At 36.6% G+C, this 27228-nt stretch overlaps 2 protein-coding genes across 2 annotated transcripts in view; both read left to right on the plus strand.

The window, feature by feature from the left end:
• The first annotated feature begins 1351 nt into the window (after window positions 1-1351).
• On the plus strand, window positions 1352-2324 carry LOC108974107 (chymotrypsin-2-like). The gene is made up of 3 exons (XM_018941743.1): window positions 1352-1505; window positions 1570-1932; window positions 1991-2324. The coding sequence occupies exons 1-3, from the start codon at window positions 1362-1364 to the stop codon at window positions 2282-2284; spliced, it is 801 nt and encodes a 266-aa protein (XP_018797288.1). The 5' UTR covers window positions 1352-1361; the 3' UTR covers window positions 2285-2324.
• A 2609-nt stretch (window positions 2325-4933) lies between these two features.
• Window positions 4934-27228, plus strand: part of LOC108974146 (RING finger protein B) — a 121001-nt gene continuing 98706 nt past the window's right edge. Inside the window, exons 1-2 of the mRNA XM_018941824.1 lie at window positions 4934-5028; window positions 11160-12005. Coding sequence (XP_018797369.1) covers window positions 11580-12005 — 426 coding nt within the window. The 5' untranslated portion in view covers window positions 4934-5028; window positions 11160-11579. The remainder of the gene's footprint in view (window positions 5029-11159; window positions 12006-27228) is intronic.

A 27228-nucleotide genomic window follows, 5' to 3' on the forward strand; every position in this document is an offset into this window, starting at 1 on the left:
ACGTGTCTTCCGTCTATTACAACATGATCGATCTGGTTGGTGGTTTTTCGATCCGGAGACAGCCAGGTAGCTTGATGAATCTTCTTATGCTGGAATCTAGTACTACAGATAAATACAGACATACAGATACGGACAAATTTAGACAATATAAATTTGCACCCAAGTGTTTAAGTCTTGACTTCCCACATGCGGGACAGTCAAGAAGGACGCTCTGCTATCTGATTGGATGTTCAATTCGCTCAAGGAGGCTGCAATAGTCAGAAAGTTGGGGACGATAAAGAGTTCCTGACAGTAAGGGCTCCATAGAACATAATGGGCTTGACTATGGTGCCGTAGAGCCAGAGAACTCCTCTCCAGCAGTACATGGCAATTGATGCCTTTTTGAGTCTTTAGAATGAGACCTAGATATTTCACTATATCCGCTGGCTGCGTTATCACCTTGTTGTGGTATTATCTAATAATTTGATTTTCATACGTTTTAGAACTTCCAATTTAGTTTTGGAGAATATTTTTAATATTAAAAAAGTGTGTAAAGACGACTTTTTGATCTTTTATATAGCCTGCCATGGCTGCAAGAAATCTCCATTCGAAACGGCAATGATTTTTACCTAAAAAATAAAGGCTTATGACTTTAATAAATTCACTAAATGTCAACCAGACCGTACGTCGCGTCGATATCTAGCATATATTAGAAGCTAAACCCTCTTTGAGCAGTAACTGAAAATCAAAAGACGAAGAAGGTCCTCTAGGAAATTAAGTTGATTTGCAGAGCTTCTGCCAGGAGCTTTCCCGAAATAATAATTATAAAACTTTGTATTTCTTTCGTCTTCTCTACTCATTTTTCTTTAGGCTTAGCATATAACTTTTAGCAAAAATGTCAGCATGAACCAGAGTCTTCAAAGTCATGATACTTGCTTCACTATGTGCTCAGCCTTACATTCATTAAATGTTAGATCGTTCTAAAACAAAACAAAAACAAAAAAAAAAAAAACAAAACTTTCAATGAAGTGTGGCACCAATAAAAGGCAAACAAAATTTAAAATAAATATCACAAAGACTTGGGAATGTTATATATCTTGAAGACGCTACGTTCAATCGCACTTATTAATCGTAAATCGTACAAAGGCATTGAATAATTGACGTTTACGGTTGTAATTAAAATACCTAATCAGTGAAAGCAATAAAACTATATTACTTGCCGCTGTTCACGCAAATCAGCAAAAGCCAACTTATCTATAAAAATCCACCCAACCATAAAAATAACACCCTTCGTATTTAGGCGGTCAGATTAAGCTTAATAACATATTTAATAAGACACCGTAAACTGGCTATTAAATCAGTTTGTGTTTCGACTTAGTTCGATGAAAGTGCAGAGCATATTTTTAAACAAAATGTGGACTGGATATATAGTAGTTTTAGCAGCACTGTTAGGTGTGGTGTCCTGCTACCCCGAAGGACGTGTTGTCAATGGAACTGATTCGGACATCACGAAATTCCCATTTTTGGTGCGTTGAGCTCAAAGTAAAAAATAATGAAAATGAAGAACTTAAATATAACTTACTTGTAAAGGTATCACTGCGCGGTTCGACCGGTTCCCACTCATGCGGTGCCAGCATAATAGCGCCACGTTGGATCCTCACTGCCGCGCATTGTGTTGTTAGTGCAACGGCCAGTAGGATCAGCATTCAGTACGCCTCGACGGTAATCGCCGCCACCAGCAGCAATGTGGCGAAGGTGAAACGCATCATTGTACACGAGGATTATAGCCCGGAAGACGCGTATGCCAATGATATTGCCTTATTGAAGTTGTTCGGTCAATTGGTGTACAACTATAAAACCATTGCGCCGGTCACTCTGCCGGAACCATACTTTGAAATACCACAAGTGCAGGCCGGCGCACCAGGCGTGCTCGCTGGTTGGGGACGCAATGAGGTATATTTTTTTTCATATTTTTATTATATTTTTTGGTTAAATTTATATTATGTTTTAGACGGGTGGACCGGTTCAAACGGTGGTGCAAGAGGTCGATTTGAAAATCTTCTCGGATGATGAGTGCACCGAACGCCATAATGGACGCACAACCACAGATCATCTTTGTGGTGGCGTCGATGAAGGCGGCAAGGGTCAATGTAATGGTGACTCAGGCGGTCCTTTGCTTTATAACGGTTCTATACAATTGGGTATTGTATCGTGGAGTATCAAACCTTGTGCCGTTTATCCTTATCCCGGTGTGTATACCAAAGTTTCACATTATATTAGTTGGATTAAGAAGAACATGAATTAATCAGTCTATATAAATAAAAACTTCCTTAAATTAGACCTCATTTTACTATATCTGCATGTTATTGTATATATAATATTTATGGTAACTCTCTTTGTTTGAATTGAAAAATGAGCTGCTGAACTACAAATAACTTAAATTAATTTTTCGGGTCTTGAATGTAACTGATTTCACTTCCGAGATAAAAAAAAATTAAAAAAAAAAAATACTAAGCACGTTGCATAAGTTTTCAAATTGTTAAGGAAAATAATCTTCATGGAGTGAATTTTCTATCTGCTAAGCGTGTGTAATGGCGCACAGTTATGTTTCTATGTAAGCAGTTACAGCTGTCGGACTATACCCCATTCCTACTCTTGCGTCTTCTTCGCGTACTCTGGAAATGTAGGTAACCCTTGTGTAAGATGCGGTAGCCAATTCGTGTGGAGCCTGGGGTGACGGCTAAAAGAGAGGAGCCTTCACCGTTGCCAACAGCCTAGAATGAAAGATATATTTCAAGTTATCAGTGTGGCTTTAGATCTGGGAAATCTACTATCGACCAGATTTTCACGATGCGCCAAATCTTGGGAAAGACCCGGAAGGAAAAGGAAGATCGACACACTCCACCTCCTCGTCGATTTTAAAGCTGCTTTGACAGCACGAAACAGTGTTAACTTTATGCCGCGATGTCTGAATTTGGTATCCCCTCAAACAAGGGGACTCCCTATCGTGCGACTTCTTCAACCAATTACTGAAGAAAATAATACATAAAGAAGGTACTATTTCCAAAAATAGTGTACAACTGTTCGTGTACGTCGATGACATCGACATAATTGGCCCGCCGTTAGCTCTGCTTTCTTCAGTATGGATGAGGAAGTGAAGTAAATAGGTATGGTTGTGAACGAGGACAACACGAAAGATTTTCTGTCATCAAAGGAATATTCATCGCATCCGCGACTTGGCTTAAATGTCACGTTGATAGTCGTAACTTTGGAGTCGTAGATAATTTCGTCTATCTTCATCAATACCAACGGCACTTTTGCCAACAGGTGGTACTTCGGATCGAGGTAGTAGGTGAAAAATAAAGTCCTCTCACGACGGATAAAGACAAAACTCCACAAGTTGCTCATCAATCCTCTCCTGCTATATGGTGCGGAGGCATCGACAATGACATCATCTTATGAGCCGCCTTAGGAGTGTTCGACAGAAAGGTTTTGCGGCAGATTTATGGTACTTTGCGCATTGGCAACGGCGAGTACCGCAGTCGATGCCGGATACCGGAGATACAGTGACTTTGACATAGTTCACTGAATCAAGAGACAATGGCTGCGTTGGCTAGGTCATGCTCTCGGGATGAAAGAATACATTCCAGGTTTGAACGTTTTCGATTCTGCACCCGTCGATGGAAGCATTGGAGGAAGAAACCTTCACTTCGTTGGATACTTGAGGTGTAGAACGACATAGCTGCACTAGGTATCTTGAAGTGACGTCAAATAGCCAAAAAAGAAGAAACGACTGACGCACTGTTGTTAACTCGGCTATAATCGCGTAAACGGTGTCTACGCTAGTAAAGAAGAAGAAGGAGGATCGCAACAAAATTGACAAATTTGCTAGCGCCAAATAGTGGATCACTTCCGACAACGCTCTTACCCTGCGCTAATGTTGGTCATTCCAGGATTGAAGATCAGAAGAGGTTTGCTATGAATTGAGTGGGATTGGGAGGGAATCATTTACTATAAGCTGCTGCTCTATGATCCAACTCTTAATTCCAATTATTGCTGTCAACAATTGGACCATCTGTAAGAAGTAATCGCCACGAAATGGTTAGTTTTGGTCAATAGAGAAGAGTTTTTCTTCCTTCAAATATATAACGATAGAGATGGGTTGTATTGTACCCAACTTATTTGTTCTTGTCTCTGGCGAATGGTTTTGCTAATTTAGTTTTTAAAATGCTTACAAAAAAATAAAAATAAAAATAATTTATATATAATTGACCAAAATCGGATTATTTAAATTGTTCTAAACAAAATTGTAAATTGAATGGCAAAATTTTGGATTTATTTTACTATAAATAAATAAATTATAATATTATATATAAATAAATTAACTTAAGCTGGCATTACAGTTGGAACTTCCCAAACATTTAAAAGTTACAATATTAAATGCGCCTAAAGGTATACTACACTTCTTAAAATTTTGACATACATTTTGAAATTACACTACCTAATGCCCGCAAAGTGACATACCTTCCGAAAATCTTAAATAAATGAATTTAAGCTGACATTAAAGTTATAACTTCCTTAAAATTTTGAAATTTCAATACTAAATGTGCCTAAAGGTATGCTACTCTTCTGAAAATATTTTATATCCAAAATTCAACAAGCAACTATATATGTCCTTTACGTATATACAAATACACATGAATAAAACCGTTCATAAACTACTAACACATCGATAAATCCAAGCAAACGAGACCAAACGAAACTGTTATAATACACCACAGTGGCATGCAAACTGTTTGCAAACCACCCATCATGGCATCATGTAGTTGCTGTGCTATCTCCGTCATTGCACGTGCTTTCTTCGTCGTTTTGTGTTTTGATTGGACACCTCGTGGTCCATGCAGCTGCACAACGCAAATCACTAACGTTCACGATCTCGACGCGAGCGGTTGTACGTAGCGGATAAGCGACCTTACGGTGTATAAGTAGCAGTAAAAAAAAAAAAATTAAAACAAAAAATACAACAAAGTGTGCATGAAGAATAGTGAGGTAAAGTGTGTGTGGAGGTGTTTGTTAGTATGGCAAGCAGAAGCAGAAGAACGAGGTGAAAGCGCAAGAAGTGCTGCAATAACAAATGCCGAAGAGTGCGTTAGAGATTCGAATAACCTTACATAAAATATTAATATTAACAATGCAAAATATTTATGCGTATTTGTGAGTGATTTTGGTAAAGAATTCTTTTTCATGGTGATTTGAAAGTGAAATTAGTGTGGAATTTCGAAAAAAAATTAAAACAAAAAATATTTAAAATTTTTTAAAAATTTATTTGTATTAAAAACAACTATTTTTGTGTGATAAACAATATTTGAACACAAATGTGACATTATGAAACGTGAAGGAAAAGCATAACAAACAGATAATGGCAAATAATTAATGCTCTCAAATTCGTATTTCAGTGACACAATTTCATTTCACTTAATTAGTGGCTGACTTTGAGCGCAGCTCAGGCGAATGCCAAGCCGCAAGCAAATATTATTTCGTAATAATTGCCACATGGCATTGCAACACTTGTTTGTTATTGTTTTTATTGCTTTTTTAGCTCAGCTGAACGCAAGTTGTGTTTATTCAGATTTAACATATGTACTGGCGTGTGCGTGTGTGTGTGTGCTAAGCGTGTTACATAAATAATTACATTGACAAATAATTGTATGGCAAAGCTTTACCAGCATGCCACCAACAAAACCAACTACTACTCGGGCGCAATGCTCGGAGACGATATTGTTGGTGCCGTCGCTATTTAATTACTTATAGTGCTGTAAACGCGACGGCATGTTGCATCGACAGCAACTAGGGTGACTGCACTACAACAATAACAGAAATTGCAGCAATAACATCAACATACACTAAATAACTGTGCATGCCTAGCATTTGCATGCCGAATTGTGTGCCGTTAAACTATTTCCACTGACACACATACAGTTGCATGTGTTTGTGTGTCTTCGCGCCACTCAACAATCTGAAATGAACTTCGCGTTTACTCAAGTGTTTGTCTGTTGTTTTTATTGTACACTGGCTGCGGCCTTAAATTCAGAATCAATGCTTCCTTGCCATTTATTGGCTTTTGTGGCATTTTCTTTGAAGTTTTTGCTTTTGGGTTGACAGTGTACGGTTCAACTTCGTCCTAAAGTAAATATGCGTGAAGTGTAAAGTATTTGCTGCACTTAACGCGAAACTTTGAAACAATTAAAATCACACTTTGTTTAATTTGTCGCTTAATTAAATTCGTGGTTCAACTGGGCGTATGATGAACTTTGCCTTGTGTAGCGCTCTGTATGTGCCTGTGTACATGTGTTTACTTACATGTTATTTGGGTTAAAAGAAAGCCTTAAAGGAGCTTCGGTTTTAATAAATACTAAGTTATATTCTACTTACAGGAAATTCTCAGAAAAATTAGAGTTTGAAGTTAATTTGCAAAACACGCTGTTTGTTTGCTGGCTGCATGCTCTGCTTTTATGGATAAATTAGAGTTTTCTGAGAAATAATATAATTTTCAAATTATTAATTTATTCTTCAAAATCTATATTGTCCACCTCAAAGTAATATCAACGGCCCAAAACACTTGTGGCAACGTTTTTCCAATCCTCGAAATTTCCGGAATAGACTTCATGTCTTCAATTGACTCAAAACGGTTTCCTCGTAGCGTTCGTTTGAGTTTGCTGACTAGCTAGAAGTCACACCGAGCCAAATCAGGCCACCGTATTTGGTTGCCGCACGATATTGATTGGAAATTTGGCGAAAAACTCACGGGGAGTCAATGCAGTATGCGACGGTGCATTATCGTGGTGCAAAACCCAAGAGTTGTCGGTCCATAATTCCAACATGTTTTTACGCATACTTCGCGCAAACGAAGTATACGACACAAGTAGTATTCCTTGTTGACAGTTTGGCCCGTCGGATGGGATTCGGAGTGTACCACATCTCGATAATCGAAGAATACTGTCAATATAACCTTTATTTTTGACCTGCTTTCACGTAGGTTTTCGGTTTCAGCTAACCTTTGCCATAATATTCGGCCGACTGATCGCCTTTTCCGGGTCGTAAGCGTAGATTAAAGACTCGTCGGCTGTAATAACATGGTCCGTGACATCCTGGTAGTCGGAAAGCATGTTAAAATGATCTTTCAAAATGGACTTTACTGATCCTTCCGATATGCTAACGATCTCATTAAGATCTCTGACTGTTAATCGTCGATTCTCAAGCACTTATTTCTTTATTTTATTGACGTGTTGACCCTCAGTTGATGTTCGCCGTGGTTCTCTTTGAATTCTGAATGCTTCAGTATCAGAAATTTAGTTTTAAATAATATACAAAATTTAATAGAACTTCTTTGTTTTAAAATTGCGCTCATCATATAGTCTTAAATACATAATAAATTTCAATATTTCCAATATCAAATCATCAAATCATTAATATTGTCCGCACCATCAGCTCATATGAGATGAACTAATCCAAATGTTGTGTTTGTGTTTTTATGTTCGTGTAACCTCTTAATGTTAATGTGTGTTTAACTGCTGTTTGGTTACGACGCGAACAGTTTCTCTGGCAGTTTGACTAAAAATGCTGCCGAAATGTTCAGGGGAGTAACTTTATCACGAATGCAAATATTTGAGTGGCACAAAAAACATTAGTTCTCAGTAATTTTGCGACTGTGATGTTGTTGCTGTTATAAAAGCAAAAAAAAAAATTCCTGAAGTAATTTCGTAGAATTGTGCCGAGTTGACAGTCCTTGGTAAAAAAAAAAAAAATCCGGGTCCGTTCTGGATATGCCTCGCAAAAGTACTCAGACTATATACATACACATATATTTTGCTATATACTTCTATTCATTCACAATCATATACAATATACATATATGTCTGTATATGGGTATGTCTGTGCATAAATAATTCTTATTAAAATACCATAGCAAACATTGTAAATATTATGCTGCTCGAGGTATTTGCATCAATAGCAATCAGCAAAATGTAAACTTAAGCCAAAGGCATAATAGAACAAGCTCGGAATGATTTTGAAATAACATATAAAAATGTATATTTGTACAGTAGCATCATGTAATCGAAATTTTAAAATAGCCTTTAACTGAGGTAAAACTTTCTTCTTGCATTATTATGATGACTCTCATTCAATAAACAAATACAATGCATTCATTGTAGTTGCTGTAATGACAGAAAACATGTTCCGAATAATTGTGAGTAATGCTTAACTAAACTTAGCATATGGTCGCTCTCGCTAAACTGATGGTAACTTTGAAATCATAATATTTATATTCAACTGTGGGCAAGAGTTGCAACCAATTTCATACCGAAAGGACAGCTCACATGTGCGGCATATAATGCTTCAAACAAGCTTTGTATGGGTTTTTTATTACAATACCTTTGGTAAACATAGATTTCATGTTACATATGTATGTGTTATAACTATATGTAATGTTTAGTATATTTTAAGTTTAAAGTTTTTGGCAAAGCTATTTAAGTGCTGAGTCTTAAGAGACTTACGAATTTGTTCTGATTGATACATTACCTGACTTCTAAGGCACTACAACAGAAAGTAAGCCTTACTTAGCTCTATATATATTAATTTGCCGTTTTTGAATAGCTCTCTCAAATAGCGATTCAGATTTGAGCAAGGAAATCCTAATCAACATAAAAGGGGCTAAATATATTATATTTTGTTTCCTTTCTATATAAAAGCACAAATTTTCATGAGGTTGGAGGTCTGGCAAAATAAAATAAATTCCGCCTTAAAAGAAATGTGGATGAATGTATGTATATTAGAATGGGTCAAAATTAATCGAATGCGTTTTTTGCTTCTCTGAAAAACTGGTTGGTAGATACCTTAATACAAAAAAAAAAAAAAAATGCAATGTATTTTAACACAAATCTTTACTATCGCCTCCTGAGCCAAACCACTTTGCCAACTCTTACTATATTTGAAGCGTCATATCAGATGATTGGACAATTTTGACGTCAAATTGCCATTTGATGAATGTAGAGTTCTTAGCTACTTTGTCAACAGACTCAGCCTCTACTTGATGTCGCTTTTTCAAAATATTCAGGTTTTTTAGTACGACTCAAGCTTTGATGCGCTTTATATCCAAAATATTATCCAACACGTCTAGAGTAGATGCACAAAATATGTCGAGATCCTCGGCTACGTCGCTAATTACAAAACTGAGGTTTTCAAGAAGTACATATTTCTTTAACATTTACGATGTCATGATGTCATATTCATGAACAGAAGGGGAGACAAATTTTCGATGACTTCATGACATTCACTGAATGATTGAGTCACTCAAATACTTGTGCTCGTGATGAACTAAACTACACAAAACAATTCTGCAACATTTTCAGAAATTGTTGTTAATTTTTCTGCAGACACTACCTACAACGGCAGTTATTGTTCTAAAAAATGATTTGTTGTGAAGATAGCTCTTTTTATTCAATTTAAACAATTTTACTTTTCCCATGTATTTAAGATTTTTTGATTTCTTGTTTTGAATCTTTTTATCTCTAAAGCAAATTTTTCTAAAACTTATATCTTACATTCTACTATACAAGGTTCTATCCAACGTAAACAGGATTAAAAAAAAAAACAGAACAAATGCTTTTTCAGCAGAATCAATTTGTTTTATTCAAAATAGTATCTTTCTGCTTCAATACAGCTTTTTGCACGGTCCAAAAGCATGTCGAACAGGTGTTTTAGCTCGTTGGCAGGTGTGGCCACCAGTTTATGAATGGCATCTACGTCTGCATAACGCATATCTTTCATGAGCAAATTAATTTTTCCGAAGAAGAAAAAGTCGCAAGGTGCTATATCAGGTGAATACGGCGTGTGGTTAATGGTTAAAATGTGATTTTTTGCCATATAATCATTTTGTCGTTCGAATGTTGGATTCGGAGAAATCTTCATCAGTCAATTTGTGTGGAACAAACGGTGCACACACCTTTCGTAAGCCCAAATGTTCAGTCAAAATGCAATATATCGATGTTTTGGATATGTTCAATTCCATTTCCATGAATTCACGCACAGTTTCGATGGAATTTCCGGAGATCACGGATTTTGATTGGCTCACATATTGATCGTCATTTATATTTATGGAATATGCAATAATCGCCATAAACTTGTTTCATCACTTGAAACATTTGGGTAAAAGTTTTACCAATCTTAAAACAAAATTTAATGTTGCCTCTTTGTTCGAAGCTCATTTTCGCACCGATAACACAAACAAACTGATACTTAAAACGCAATAAATTCGCTTCCAATGAAATGTTATGAAATTATCACTGAACAATCGATAAAGATAGCAGATTCTAACGCACCAGTTGACATATAGATGGCGCTAGATTCAAAAAGTCCTGTTTAATTTGCAACACACCTTGTATATTATATATGTAAATTGTTACCTAAAATGCAAAATGTCGTATGATAAGTGTACAGTCGAAGAAAATACGATACATTAGAAGCCACTCATATTGAATCCAAATTTGAGTTTTGGTTATAGAATGGTTATATATCGGTTATGTATTGGTTATATATTGGTTATATATGGTTACATATTGGTTATATCTGACAGTGGAAGCTGAAACTTTTATGCTACACATCTGTAATATAATGTAGTGAATCGTAAGGAATAAAAACGCTGTTTTGCATTTTAGGTGATATATATATATATGTGTATACATATGACAGAATAGGAGTTAGATGTGATGTAGTGGATTTATTTTAAAATAACATACAAAATCGTACTATTCTGTCAAAAATATTTACTCATTAAAAGCTTATAAATGTCTCTTCAAAAGAGCGCCAAAAGCTGCTTCCTTTCTTGAATAGCCATTTAATGCTTTAAATACGTTGATTTGCCGAATCATAACCAATGCCAGACACGATTTGCATATTCATTACGACGATAATAGTATTTGGAGCGATTTTATGGCCTGACAGTGCCAGTAAAGTGCCACCATCGTTACACACACGCTGATGCCACCAATCATTCAATCAACTACTCAACGGCTCGTAGAGGCATTTGAGAGCGTGCTTGCATTTAAATGAAGAATTAAAATCACATTTCGATGCCGAGCAGCAAATCAAATATTTGCACTTTACAATTCGATTATTTGCAGTAAGATATCAGTTACGTGTGAGCAGCTAAGCGTATAAGTACAGTTACAAATATATGCACAATTTCAAATATATGTATATATAAGAGCATATGTGTTTGTAAGACATAAAGGATTTTCAGTGAAAAAAGTGCGTGAGTGCGCTCCTTCTTCCTCGCCTATACCAACAGTGCTACTTAAGAGTGTAAAAAAAAATAAATAAATAAATACAACAATAGGCAAATCGCATTAAAAGTGAGTGAAAAAGTGTAACAGTAAAAGGCAAAAATAACGCAAAAATCTCGTGATCAGCGAAAAACCCGTTAAGCCACACGCATTTCATCTAGCAACGAAAGTGTCTCGTAAAGTAAGCAAAATACAGCGAAAAGGCAGTGCAATACATACCGACACAGCAGTAATAAAGCGACTAAACGGTAAATAATAATGTCACCATTTACAAGCGATTTGAGCGACAGCAACAACATGATGAGCTATGCGGACAGCATGCCACTGATGGCACGCGGCAATGTCAGCGACAATGCCAACCGCAACAATAGCAACATGAACAACAACAACAGCAATAGCAACAATGAAGGCGACAACAGCAGCGGATGTGACAATATGTCGTTGCTGAGCCGTTGCCGTCGCAACATCAGCATGGGTGCTAGCAATTTGATGAGCTACCAGAATATGCTCGTTATGCTAACGGTATTGGTGTGCGGCCTTGCCACTGTTAACGGGCTCAAGTGCCACATGTGCGGCCAGTATAACGAGGGCGTCGGCTCGATTACGCCCTGTCTCAACTATTCGGATCAATATGCACATCTCTACTTGAAGGAATGTTCGAAGAAAAGCGAGAAATACTGTGTGGTAAGTGAAACACCAATACAACCATATAAATATTTACATATGCACAAGCTATTTACACTGTGCGCTTATATTGTGTGCAGTGTGTTTTTTGCGACCTTGTCGCACCCACCCGTTGCGTTCGCTCCATGGCAGCGCTAGACAAGGGTAGACAAGTCCCTCAATGCCTCATATGCTCGTTGTTAATGCATATATATTTACATATGTTTATATGCATTGCAATTGTTATTGTTATGTCGGCTGTAGTTTTTATGTGTGTTTCCACTTTTATGTGTGCAATTTACGAGGCTTTCTAGCTATCTTGTGTACCAATGTGTGTGTGCTATTTCTTTGTATATACTTTCGGCGTGTCTGTGTAGTGGTGCGTTGCTATATTTGGTCGCACATAAACCTATTGGGTTGTGGCTATGTACCATGAGATTATAAGATTAAGATCAGCAATGAGTAGTAATCACATTTGTCGCTGTAAAATATGATAATATTTTTTGGTTTGATCCTTTAATGGCGGATTTAAATGCAGTTGCTTAATATCCACTGATTTTCTTCGATTTTTGGTCTATAATGTGTCTGATTGCGTGCTAGAAAGTTTTGAGCAGATTTTTTGGAGACTTTTTATACTGCAAGGGATGAAACTTTCGACTAATGGCGAGTTGCAAAGGAATACTTGCCAATTTAGGAAAGACAAAAAAAATTAGTATATTTTTTATTAAACTCAGCGAAATTGCTTAAAATAAACAAAATAAAAAACTCTAAGATGAATTAAAAACAAGAAGAAATTCCAATGTATTTCTTCAACATTAAATATTATAAAAAGTTATTTAACTTTATATGCCTCTTTTAAGCTTTTCGACTGGTAACTGGCAAATGACACTCGTACGGTTTTGCTCCAAGCCCTGAATCGAAGTGGGATTTTCCGCATATACTTGAAATTTTACATATAACTGCAGAAAAAAGTCTAACGGCGTGATATCACACGATCTTGGTGATCAATCAGCCGGCCCAAAACGTGAAATTATATGCTCACCGAAGTGCTCTCTCAACAAATCTATTGATTGATACGATGTGTGGGAAGTAGCGACGTCTTGTGGAAACCAAAAGTCGCCAAGATCACAAGCTACATTTTAAAGAATCAAATAGTCGTTTATCATAACGCGATAACAGTCCCCATTGACGGTTACGTTCTCACAGGCATCATTTATGAAGAAATAGAACCAATGATACAACCGGTTCACACAGCTCACCAAATCGTTGTTTTTTCTAGATGAAATGGCGACTCTTGAATCTCTTCAGGTTGCTTTTCGTCCCAAATGCGGTAATTTTCTCTGTTTGCATACCCATAGAGCTAGAAATGGGCCTCATCGCTGAACGAAATTTGGCTCGAAAACGTCAAATCTTCTAGGCACTTTTCAAGAGCACATAAATAGAAGCACTGCCTCATCTTCAGTTCTTGAACAAACAGAATTTTGTATGCTTTCAATAAAAGCGACGTAAAATGCCCTAAGCCCTTCCATAAATCAGACCGAGTTGTGTTCACTCTCAGCTACGGCTACTATATTTTCTTCACTGCTTGCTGGACGTGATCTACTTGTATTCGGTCCGAAACTGGATAGGCCGATTATGCACATACCAGCCGAGGTTCATAAGAAGCGTATGAAAAATTGGCATACTTGTATTGGCTCAGGCCAATATTTTCAGAGGTTACGTGGGTTTCCTCGGGTAAAAAACAGCTTGTCTTCAAAAACTTTTTTCTTGAGAATTTATTGTTGTTACTTACATATATTATTAACAAAGAAATTTTGAAGTTTTTGGAAAAAAGTATTTTAAACTCGGCCATTGCGATGCCATTTTCGGTGACTCCTCGGAAAAAAATGTGCCCGTATTGGTAGGATAGCTTCCTTACTTAAAAAGGCTACGGATAATGGCTTGTATGAGTTTCCATTTTAACCTCATAAGTTGAGCTATAAATATTTCTTCAATTGCCAGTCATTGACGATATCTTATTGGTATGTGTTACACGCATATTTATAACCTTTTTGGCAATAATTTTCATGTGCTTACTTCCCAGAGGAATTGTTGGTCATTTCGTGTTCAAAGGTTCACATGTTGTTTACTTTATTTATATGTATTTAGTTGTATATAACAACTTTTATATTTATATGTATATTGCTGGGCTTGCTCGCAGAAGCTTACTAACTCTGAAATGCCTGGCTGCGGTAGCTGAGACTCTTTGCACGAGGGCGGCATGTCGCAAGACTGTGTGTCCGAAACAAAATGTTAGGCATGGAAAATATCATCATTTTTTATTTAGCATAAGCCCTAGTCTCTTGAAAGGTCTTCGGAAAATAATTAGTGAATATATCTGATAGCTTTCCATGAATTTATTACAGTAATAGTGGCTTCCCTTATTGGGAAATACTTTGATAAAATACTGACATTTAGCTTGCTTTTGGACATAAGCTATAATCTTATTATTGGCATCATATATGAAACCAATTTAGTAAAATGTATGTATATATATGCATGTAGAAGCATAATATATAATACTTTTATAAAATGCAAAATGGCGTAACATCACTTTTCATAAGCTTGAAGGCGAGTGGAAAACGTTATAAAATAAACCACTCATATTCAAACAAAATTTGAGTTTTGGTTATAAAATAGTTGTAATATATTGGTTTGTCAAGAAAGTCTTGCGGTATTTTTATTGAGTTTTTATTGAATTTTCAATTGTTCATAAAAAAAATAAAACTCATGCCCAGCTCTTGACCGATGCTACGGCTGCTACTATGCCGGTCTCTTTCGACCAATTTTATCGCAATTTTCAACGACAGGCCTTCCGGAGCGTGGCGCATCTTCGACCACCTCTACACCAGAACGAAGACGTTGAAACCATCGTTTTGCGGTGGAATTGGAAAGTGTATCGGGTCCATAAACTGCACAAATTTTATTGGCGGCTTGAGATGCATTTTTGCCTTTATCGTACTGTAAAATATGCCGTATTTTCTCTTTATTTTGCTCCATGTTTGCGACGCTATAACTCACGAACGACTTAAAAGAAACGACAATCAATCAAACACGTATTAGCGCGTGAAGTGGGCTTTCCAAAAAGATATAGTGTGACCCGATGTGACGAATAAAACTAAAACTACGCCCTCTCAGCGCCAACTAGTGAAGATTCCGCAAGACTTTTTGACAAACTAATATATTGGTTATATAATACGGATATATTGGTTATATCTGACAGTGGAAGCTGAAAATTTTATGCTGCATATAAACTTCAGTTTTTATTATAAAATGGTTATATATTGGTTATGTATTGGTTATCTATTGGTTATGTATAGGTTATATCTTACAGCGGAAGCTGAAAATTTTATGCTACATATATGTTACATGACGTAATGAATCGTAAGCAATAAAAAACTCAATTTTGATTATTTTGATGCGTTGTTTTGAATTTTAGATGACGATATGTAAGTAGATATTTTATAAATATGAAGCTGATTTTCTTTCCACAGTTCGTTTTTTTCTATTTCGAAACCTGTTTGCCTTTCCATCAACCAAAATATATAAACTATCCCTAATAATTCCGAGAAATTCACAGCTGACAGGAAATTGTTATTGTTGATTTGTGTCGACCTCAGCTCGTAAACATGTAATTTGGCGAGTGCGCCTATGTATATGTGTGTCTGTACGAAATTCGATTACAAATTGCGTTTCGTTAGTTTCGGTATTTTGCTGAAAATTTATTTGTCATGCCTTATTGCACTGACAATCGTCTACTCTGTGCCCTTACACTCACACATTCTCAAACATATACACACAAATGCGCAAGCATGCATTGTTTTTCTTCCCATAGTTGAATGAGAATACGTGCGGAATATTCCGATAAATATTAATGTGATTTGTGACCAGAACTGTACGAAAGCAATTAAATGAAAATTACGGTATTGTATTGTGGCATATTTTTCGAAGTTGCCAATGCCGCAAAATGCTCTGTGGAATTTAAATGGTTCCAGTTTGCAATGAAAAATTGAATGTGGTTTTCTATATAAAATTTGAGTGGTTAAGAAGAGATGTGAAAGTGAAGGAGGTTGGAGGAGGAATAGGTTGCTTAAATTGATAAATTATAATTAATTGTTTTTTTTTTGTTTTTGCGACCAGAATAGAGTGAAGCTTCTTAGTATTTTCGCTTAAAATAGTTTTGCAGACTTCTGTCAAGTTGAAGGTAATTGGCCGGAGATAAGTTTCGGGGTTGCTTCGGTTACTTAGACCCAATACTTATGGTTGTTATTAGTATTATATCTTATCTAGTGCGTATAGCAATTATTATTGGAGGGTGTGGATTGGAATTTTGTTTTTTAAATAGATAATATTCTTTTCTCCTTACAAAATCTGATCAATGAAATTTTGAAGGAGAGATGTATTTATGCAAAGCGCTAAGTCCTCAAAATTTCGTTTAAAACTCAAAATATTTTTTGTTGCAGAAATCAAAACCGGGAAGACCAATTGTGCTTTGCCTGTGAAGAATGCAAATTTTATAAAATGTATCACTTGTTTTCCAGCATAGTCCATTAGCTTGACACACTTGACCTAGTGATGAACCGATTTTTGAAATTGTTGAAGGTGACCGTTTAAGTTTGAAAATAAAAAGAAGGCACACCAAGCTAAGTCTGGAGAATATGGTGCATAAATTAGCAGTTCATAGCCTAGGAGTTGTGAGTTGATGGGGAAGAGTACTTTGGTGAAATAGGTTAAAATTTTTAACAACTCAGAGACAAATCTGCAAGCAAATGCGACATCTGTCGTGTTGACATTTTTCAGTTGTCCATTATTTCACGCAAGACTTTAACCAAGGACCTTATGGGGAGTACGATATTTCTATCAGATAAATTAACTTTCCAGTGCTCTTTCATTTCACAATTCTTCTTTAAAAAACAGGAATCGAATCATAGACCGCTACCGATTCTTTCCAATTTTCTAATACCATTCCATTTTTATTAGACCAAGACTTAATCACGAGATTTAAGCTGTTGAGTAATATATCACACTAATCTAACAGATTTAATCTACAAGTTTTCGTCATGCAAAGCTCACACTTGTTAAACTCGTCATCGAGAAGATGAGAAGCTAATCTACTCGAAATCTTCTTATGCGACTCTGTTTTAACGCCATTAGTAAATACATTTATTACAATATCACAGCTGATTTAGATACCATAAAGAAAAAAAGTAAATAAACTAATGAATTAAAAGCAATGCATCTGAATTCACCTAGAAATCGTCTGTTCAAATGCCTTTAAATGGAAAATATTGTGTAGTCGAAAAAGTGAAAAAGTCTTTTCGTATTTCTAATCAAACTTCAACTTATATTTTTTATATTTATAATGAACTTTAATTAACCAAATATGAACATTTTTTGCCAATTTTCTGCTAGAAACATTATTCCGTCAGTGTAAAAGTTTTCTGGTTTCTCGGCGAAAACTGCGACAAGTAATTTTCAAAGGCTTCTTTCCAGAAGCCAACTTAACTCAATCAAGGTAGTTCTGAACTGACCGAAACAATTGGTAGTCCGATGGTGCAAGATCAGAACGATATGGTGGATGCATCAAAACTCTCCCAATTTATGTCGAGTGATTAAAGATGTGTGTGATCTAGCGTTGTTCTGATGGAAGACGAAGCCCTTACTGTTAATCCGTTCTGCCCGTTTGTTTTTTTCGATTGTTGGCTTCAATCTTATCAGTTGTTGACAGTAAAATATAGAATCAATCATTCGACTGGAACAGCTCGTGGTGGATTATTCCTTTCCAATCCCACCAAACATTCAGCATAACTTTTCGAGGCATCAATGCTGGCTTTGCGACCGTTTGTTGAGCTTCATCACACTTGTTGCATGACCGGTTTGGCACATTATTGTCATATTTTATCCACTTTTCGTCTACAGATACCATTCGCTTCAGAAATGGCTCGCTTTCGTTTCGTTTCAAAGAATCCCAAATGTTAATTCGGTCATTAAATTTTTACAGACAATTCAAATTTTTTGAACAGCTGTAACTTTTTTTCAACTTCCAACTTCCCCGAATTTAACTTTTTTGGTTAAATGAAGCCTATAATCTCACCTTTCCAAAATTATATGCTATGACACAATGTGATTGGTAGCACTGGAAATATACGACTGCAAGACATCTATTGACAGAATGAGAAAATACTTTTTCAATTATCAATATTTTTAAAATAAAAAAATTCACATCGTTTAAGAATTTTTGAATGTCAAAAACAGCTTTTGAAAAATGTATATTATTTTAAATTTTTAGATTAGTGAATAGATAAAATGTAATTTAATAAAGATTTAGAAAGATCAGTAAAAATTTTGTACTGCCTTGGGTTCCATAAAAAATCGAAACTTAATCACAAATCGTTTTTCATCAACCATTACCTGACAAATATATTTAAGAAGGTCAAGCGAAATTTTCAACTCGATCAACCGCGTGTTTCGAAGAAATATTCTTCACCAACTCTGAAAACAGTATTTCAACAAAACGTGTTTAAAGTATGCAGCGAATAATTTCAAATAAAGAGACAAGCACAAAAAACATTTTTTAAAACTCTCCACCTGACTAATACACTGTCTAACTATATGAGTCTATTTCTTCATCTAAACCACTTCCCTAATGATTGTAGTAGTAGCTTTGGGCACACAAATTAATTTTCCTTTAAGCCCAGCCCCACCAATTGCTTTAACGATGTCTAAATCTTGGCAAACAAATATTGTTCAAGCACTTATTTCAAAGGACTTAAGCTAATTATCCAATAAATGCTATTTAAATTTTAATAGCGACATAAATTATTTGAATCGCCAGTTAATACTACAGCATTTCAGCTTGATAATGGCGCATGAATTTATAAATAAACTCAAAGCCGAATTTATGCTTTTTTAAATATGAAAACTTTGCCGTTAGTTAAATATTTGAGACACCAAAGTTGGCGCACATTGCGCTCAAGAAAAATATATATTTGAAAATAATAATAAATATAATGTATATTTATGTATATGAGCAATTAGATATATTTCTATAAGTGTATGTGAGCGCACTGTGCGCCACAGAACTTATGAGGTCCATTAAAAAATTTGCCAAACAATAATAGTCCTTCGCCTTGCCGCTTTCTAATGACCGATAATTCACAATGTTGGCAACTGCAGCCTTCAGGCAACCTCAGCAATATATACATATAATATATATGCATACATATATACACACAATCTCGGCACTAAACAATTGCCGTTCTGCCGACACCGAGTCAACTGAGTCCACCGAGTCGTTAAGGCAAAAACAAATGGCGCCCACTTAATTAACGAAATAAATTGCTTACAACAACAACATTAATAACTACAAATCAGCGGCAAAGAACAATTGTCGCAAAAACAAAACAACAACAATATCCAACTGCCAAAGAAAGACTTGTATAAACGAACATTGGCTGCACGCAGCTGGACAAAATGCTATTGTTGCCAGTAACTGGTCAGTGGCAAGCGGCGCTAAGCAGCATATAGCAGACAGCCAGCTAAATCCAATACAAGGCAAAGCCTGGACGAGACCGATCAGACCAATGTAGCGCATTTAGAGTTTTATTCTACTTGTTTGTATGGGTGAACCAGGTCAGTGCGGCCAAGCAAATACTCACCCATGAGTCAAGTGTGCAAGTGTGTATGTGTGTGAGTCCTTGTCTACCAGCTGCTTTTAAGACAATTCCACTTCTAGAAGAAAGTCACATTCAAGTATGGCGCTGCGTTGGGTGTGTAGCGAAGCCGTTGTTGATTGTGTGTTGGCAGACTGATTCGGTTGCGTTCGGCTGCCTCTTGTGGGAATTGCTCTCGTTGTGGATGGTTGGGAAGACATATTTATTGTGTCTTTACTGTGTGAAGTGTAGATGTAAGACTAAGGTAATAGAAGCGGAATAAATTATATTTGTAGACTATATAACTAAAAGAGTAAGAAAGAAGAGTTTGAAAAGTTGCAGCTTGAATAATATTTTTATTGCCAGTAGAATAAGGAAATGTCCAAATATACCTATATTTCAGTTCAGTTCAAGTTCAAGGGTTATAAATCTGACATCAGTAAAGTCGGAGTTAAAAATCGGCTCGAGTTTGAGCTTGTATTAATATGGACTATTCGATCCACTACTTTTTTCCGATCCGATCAAAATTGACCCGGATCTCAAAAATAGGCTCCGGAGTGAAATAAGCTTGCTTACGCTTAATACAATTTATAAGCCTCAGCTGTGGCCCATCACATCCAGCGAATTTTGGTTTTACTGGTGGTAATTATTGGAGCGCTATACATAGTATGAACCATCCTTACCAAGCTAAGTAAAGTTAGAGCTAAAAACCTGCTCGAGTTCAAGGTTGTAGTAATATGAACTATTCGGCCAACTATATATTTCCGCCGCTCAGTCCGGTCCACATAATGGGTTCATACTTCCAATGATTGTTCTTAGATCCGATCAAATTTGAACGCGACCTCAAAAATAGGCTCCGGAGTCAAACAAGCATACTAATATACAATATATAGGAGCCACGATTGGGATGGACTTCAGCGAATTTTTGCTTTTCCGGCCTCGAGATCCGCCACTATCTCTCTGATGTCAATACGATGATTTTCAAGTATTGTTTTTTAATTGTCTCCTTATTAACGTAAGTGGTTGGAGACTCGGATGAAGCCAGTTTTCGATGATCTCACGATCATGGCAAATAATTCGAGTTATGAAAATCAGAATTTATAAATAAGCTTACTCACCTTTTAGACCACTGTACCACGCATTCTTGCAGCCAACTAGTCTGGCTACCCATAAATATGGCAAACAACAAAAAAAGCAAACAACTCCAAGTAAATGAAATGTAGCAGCTGAACCAAAGTTGTTTACATTTCTTTTCACGACAGCGGCTGGCAAATTGTTATAAATGCATTTATATTCAAATTAGCTGCTGCGAAACTTTCACAATAGCACACATACATACATAACATCTGGCATACTTACTCACAAAGTTGCCCAGCCACTTATGTTAGAAAGGTTGATTAGCCAGCGAGCCAGTGCGGCTGTCCTGCAGTGCCTGTGGATAATTATCCGGCTCGACGTTTAAGTGCCAAGAATGTCGTTACTGGCCGCAGTGGCGACAAGCAGGGACGAATGTTATGATAATTGCAATGAAGTGCTGTAATAACAACAATGAATTATTCATAATTTCGAAAGGGAGAAGTTAAGAATTTGCGAGTTGCGCAACTTGGACGAGCGTTAGCTATTTTGCTTGAAATTATCGGCTCGCAAAGTCAAGTAAATAGTTCAATAAGGGCAGTAAGTTAAACGTGGAGGCGACCCTTCAGATTTCTTCAAGTGAGTTTCATATGTTTATTTATCGGGTAAATTCGGGGTAGATAAAATGATGGAGAGACGCTGTTCTGAATAAACCACATAATAATAAATCAATTTATAAATATTTTCAAAATTTGGAGGAAGCTTGAGTTGACAGAACTCCACTTTGCTTCGGCAGGTAGTGTGATTAATGAAAGATAAAACACTTATTAAAATGGATTCCATGCTAAAATGATGGGTGATTATCATCTACAGGTTTTAAGTATATATTTTATTTCTCAAAAAGCAATTTATTTCCGATAAATTCTTCACGTGATCTCAAGTTCTTATGCTATAACTATTTTTCCAAGTTCGTATTAAGTTGTCTCGAGTGGCTAAATATGGAAGACTTGAAATAATATGTGCCGCTTAACTAGTTGAGTTCCTATGGTTCAAAGGTTCAGTCAGAAGAGTTCCACCACATGTATATTTCGTAGGACCGTAAGTTTAGTTTCTTCCGTCGAACCTATCATTATGGTGCGATAGTTGTCGATTAAAGGTGCTTTGATATTTCGGACCGACTAAAAATAACGGCTTTTTCAATAAAGCTGATATTGCTGACATTTCACGTTCGATATTTGTACGAATTCGTCGCTTGCTGGTTGGCATAGACCATACGGCGTCAAATCTCACGACCGAGACAGCCAATTGTTTGTACCATTTCGTGAGAAAACGCGTTCACCAAATTTGGTTTTCAATAAATGGATTGTGACATTCGCTGTGTTGCTTGTGCCGTTGTCCAATAATATTCGGTAATCATTGAGCGGTACCGATTCCCATTCCTAGTAACGTGCCGGTCTTCATCATCGCGCCGCCGCCCTTAATCCGCACCAAACCGTAATTTTTTCGGGATGGAATAGTGGCCGATGGAGTACGTGTGGATTACTGCCTGACCAATAACGCATATTTTGTTTACTGATGAAGCCATTCAGCCAGAAACGAGCCTCATCACTGCAGATGATTTTTCGATGAAAATCCGGATCGTTTTCAAGTTGTTGCTCAGCCCAATTCACGAACCTACGCCGATTCTGGTGGCCAAGTGGCTGTAGTTTTTGCGTCAATTTGATCTCGTAAGGATATAGGTCAAGATCTTTTCGCTAGAACAACGTCGCAGAAGTGCCCAACGCTTGAGAACGAAGTGTGAGAGACTGATTTGAGTCTACCTCAATTGATGCGCTAGCGGCTGCAATATTCTCGACACTACCACTTCCTTGTCTCACTGGCAGCCAATCAGTGTACTGTGCCTGTGATTTTAAAATTTTTCCACTAGACACTCAATTCTTGATCAGATAGGACGATTACGATGACCATAAATTGGACGTAGCGCTCTTAATGTTGAGGCCACTGATTCCAAATTTCGGTATTAAATTTCAATAATTTCGACTCGTCGTTGGATCTTTGATGAAATGGCATACCTTACTAAAGATAAATGTCAAAAGAGTGGGGAAAAATATTTAATCGTTTGCTGTTCCTATCGGTCCACTTTTGTAGCGTTCCTATTGATAACCCCTTTAGGAGCTTATAACACAGCACGCCCTTCAGATTAAATCACGTCATCACCACATTACTTTTTGGGTTGTATGCATTTTTCGTCATCAGTCATAATTTGATGCACAATTGACTTATTTTGTAGCATTTCTTACATGCCAAATCATTTCTCAGCGTCTCATCGTTTTTTTCCTTATAAACAACACTGTGGCACATTTTTGGGATTATTGTCGGGGGGGTGTGAAACCTAGTCAGGATGATGGTACTAGGTCAGTATAGTAAAACCCTCAAAGGGTTTGGCGTTCGTATGTGTCAGTTTTTTTATGACCTTTCAAATTTTTTCCTTATCTTGATGTTTTTTCGCTTAGTTGTAATATTTTGGCAAAAACCAAAAAAAAAAAAAAACAATTTCCGAGAATACTCTTAACATCCTTGCGACAGAAAAATCGTAGTTGTTAGAACGATGCTTTCCCAACAAGCCTTCTATTACTTCTTTGATTGGCTGCCATGCATTCAATTCAGCGTCGAGTGACGCATTCAAAATATTGTTGAATACGTCACTTTTAATCAGCTTTCGTATATCTGGACCATTTAGTAAGCCTGATTGGAAAGAATTAATTTGTTCAGATGGAAAACAATGGGAAATATGGGAAAAATTTAAAAGGTCATAAAAAAACTGATACATACGAACGCCAAACCCTTTGAKGGTTTTACTATACTGATCTAGTACCATCACCCTGACTTGGAATTTTTCACCCCTCAGATTAGCTGTTGTACTGTGTAATTAAGAAGAGTTCCACACAAAAAATTGTTGCAAATGGACGAAATATATTCAGGAGGATTGAAAAGTCAGTAACTTTTGAACGTTTGTTCGGAGAATTGGAGCAATTTAACAATAATCACGTTAATTAGTCTATTGGCAAACCTGGTTGAAAGGTTTTTATGGAAGTATCCTTTTAAATAGAAGTTTGATCCAGTTTTTTGATCGATCTTGCTCTATTAGGAAGTCTCTCTTTGGAAATCATCTCTCTACAAACGGCTAATGGACCTGTATAAGTTTTTTGTAGTTCCGAAGGTTTCAAATCATTCGTCGAGCAATAACTACACTGGGAAGAATATTATCTTAATTTGTATAATCCACATCATGCTGGATTGAGATGCCAACTTAACCATTTAAATTTTTTGATACATTTGGACATTACCTTCATTTCATTACAGAACCTTACGCTACGCATTTCATAACTGCTTATTTAAGTATTCAATAGACAACAAATTCTTTAATTATTCCAAGCGTGGTCTCTGCACCATAGTTTATCATCTGAGCTCACAGAAACAAATGAAAAACGAAACAAAAAATCTAAACAAACTTGCGCTTGTTAGGCGCAAGCGGCGTGAACATGTCACGTGCAGCTAAGCGAAAATGTTCGCAATTCTTATGCAAATGTTTGATAAGGCGCGTAAAACAGCTGTCGTCAACCGCAACAAAGGCGGACAGGCACGAGTTAATGTTGCACAGTTGTACCGCTTTACGGTTTTATGCTAAGTAGCGGCAACGTATAAAATCCAATACGTGCAAGCGATAATTTTGCATAAAATGGACAGAGCGGACATGTTTATGCTTCTTTGTTGTTGAAAATAACTGTTATTGCTTTTCGCAAAGAGCGCACTTGTATTCAGAACCAGCAGTAAAGCTATTATTAATTGGAAGAGAACAGCGATTGTGGCGTTTGTGAACTGCTTTCTTTTAGTTCCGGTAGCTAATGCGGAAGTTTCAGTGTTGCCACTTGCTTTAAACATTTTTGTGTTAAACTCAACATTTTTTCGACTGTTTAGAAATTTTTAGGCTTCATCCACGGCGTGGTCAAGAATACTTTCAACAGTTACGCAGGTTTTTTTAGTGCCGTCGGAGATCACGTGTAGCAAGGAAAATATTGACAATCTCGACGTGCGGTCACTTGATAATGCTTGTTGATCGAAACGAGTGCACGTTGGTCGTCGTTTTAGAAAAAAATACTGTTTTTCATTATTTTAATTTGTTGAATCTGTATTTCATACTGTTTTGCTTCAAAAGTTGGCATAATATGCTTGGCTTTTTTGTGGGTAGTGGAAAATGACATTGAAAAAAAAAGCAGCGCAAGTGGCGAAGAAAAAGTTACAAGTGGAAAAGAAATATGCAAAATTCCACAACAACAATTAAGCATCTAAAAAACAAGTTCAGCGCCTGTTTTTGTCAGTTTTCCGCTTTACTTAGAAACATTCACTGACCCTTCATTTGTTGGCTGCCAGCAACAGAAATATTTGCATACTCTTCGCATACCAACTATTACTTATTTTACTTATTGCATTAAGGTTTTAAGGTTTTAAGGTTTTGAGATTTTGTGGATTTTTGTGTTTAGTACACATTTTAGTTTTTCAGACTCAAATTCAGATAGTTTATGGACTAACAATGTATATGACCGTAAGAAAATAACATTTGTACATTTTCGGTCCTCTTCTTCTACTCCTTCTTCTTTATTGGCGTAGACACCTTGTACGCGGATATGGTCGAGTTTACAACAGCGTGCCAGTCCCTCTTTCTTTTCGCTGTTTAGTGAAAATTGGAGATTCAAAGCGAAGCCAGGGTCTTCTCCACCTGGTCCTTCCAACGGAGTGGCCTCTTCCCCTGCTTCCCTCGGCGGTTACTGTGTCAAAAACTTTTAGAGTATTTTCATCCATTCGGACGACTTAACCTAGCCAGTGACGACTTCAACAGTGACGTGGGAGCTAAGTCGCGAATGCTACGCCTTTTTGTTTGATAACAGGAGATATTTCGTCTTGTAGTTCTGCAGCTCGAATTTTTTGTTCCAGCAGAAAATCCTGCCGGAGCTTTTGGGATTGCTCAACATCAGTTTAGACAAACTTATTAGTTTTGCGATACCAAAGTCATACGAAGCGGCATAAAGGCAGGTCCTGTTCTCGCTCTCAAAAGCAGTCCTGAAATCGACGAAGTGGTTTTGTGTGTCGATCCTCTTTTCACGGGTATTTTCTTAGATTTGGCGTATGGCGAATATCTGGTGAGTTGGCCTGAAGCCACACTGATAAGATCCAATCAGTTTGATGACAGTGGGATTTTGTCTTTCACACACTATGCTCAATAGTACCTTATGGTAGTTGGCGCAGATTGGGGGTTTCTTTCGTCTTACCATTCGAACTTCTTCATGGTCGAGTAATTGAACCTTTCGTTCATGGTCATCGATTGAGGAATTGGGTTTATTAACTTCTGGTGTTATGCTTTCATTATCTCGGTTCTCAGTTGCAGTAAAATTTCATAGGCGAATAATTGAGTTCTGAGTAATCGAAATCTCTATAGGTTAATGATTTGCAAAAAAAAAAAAAGGCTTTTTACGGTCGAAAATATAAAAAAGCCTACGAACTGACATTCTAAAAGCATCAAAAACATAGTTGGATATTATTGTGCAGTAATATTTGGTTCGTAGTTAGTGTTATGTGAGCTTATAAATCAGTGAAAACCCTCTCTCCCTCTCATCTCACTCTCTTTCTCTCTCTTTTCTCTTTTTATGATATCAGGAACCGTTGTTGCTTCAAATTGTTTCCGCATCCATTAAAATTACCGGATCTTAACACCTATTTTCATCGGTATTAAGATGAATGTTACGAACAGTATAAAAGTCCTCTCTAAAGGGGCCTTCTTAAGATTGTGAGAGTTTGAAACTTGTTCATGATTTTCCAAGAAAACTGAAAATGCGATATGAAAGGTAATGCCAAAAGTTGACAAATTCTAGTTTTTGGATTTATGGCGATAGTTCTTAGTAGACACATTGTTCCTACAGATTTTCATGCTGACCATTACCGTATAGTGCGTAACCCTAGAAGTCGGAAAAAGCGAATTTTCCAGATTTTTTTTCTGAGAAACACTTTAAGTTTATTCATTCAAAAATACATACAATATTATGGTGTCCTTTAACAGTATTTTAAGGTTTATTACCAGTAAAAATATTTATTTACAAAAGAACTACAGCTGATCTCCGGGAGCGGAAGAGACGTTATGGGAGACCACTATATCTCCGAACTGGATCCTTAGAAATTAAAAAACGGAACAGATTTCGTTAAAGCAATGCAAATGGAGTAAATAATCCAAGAAATAAGCAAAACATTTTTTTTGACAAAATGGCGGTCTCTAAAAAAATAAAATAAAACGATTTTGACCAAATTTTCGGTGTTGAATTGTTTATAAAAAAAATATTTCTTCTTAATTGGCGTAGACACCGCTTACGCGATTATAGCCGAGTTAACAACAGCGCGCCAGTCGTTTCTTCTTTTCGCTACGTGGCGCC

Source organism: Bactrocera latifrons, unplaced genomic scaffold, assembly GCF_001853355.1.
Source record: "Bactrocera latifrons isolate USDA-ARS-PBARC rearing strain unplaced genomic scaffold, ASM185335v1 scaffold_53, whole genome shotgun sequence".
NCBI classification, from domain to species: domain Eukaryota; kingdom Metazoa; phylum Arthropoda; class Insecta; order Diptera; family Tephritidae; genus Bactrocera; species Bactrocera latifrons.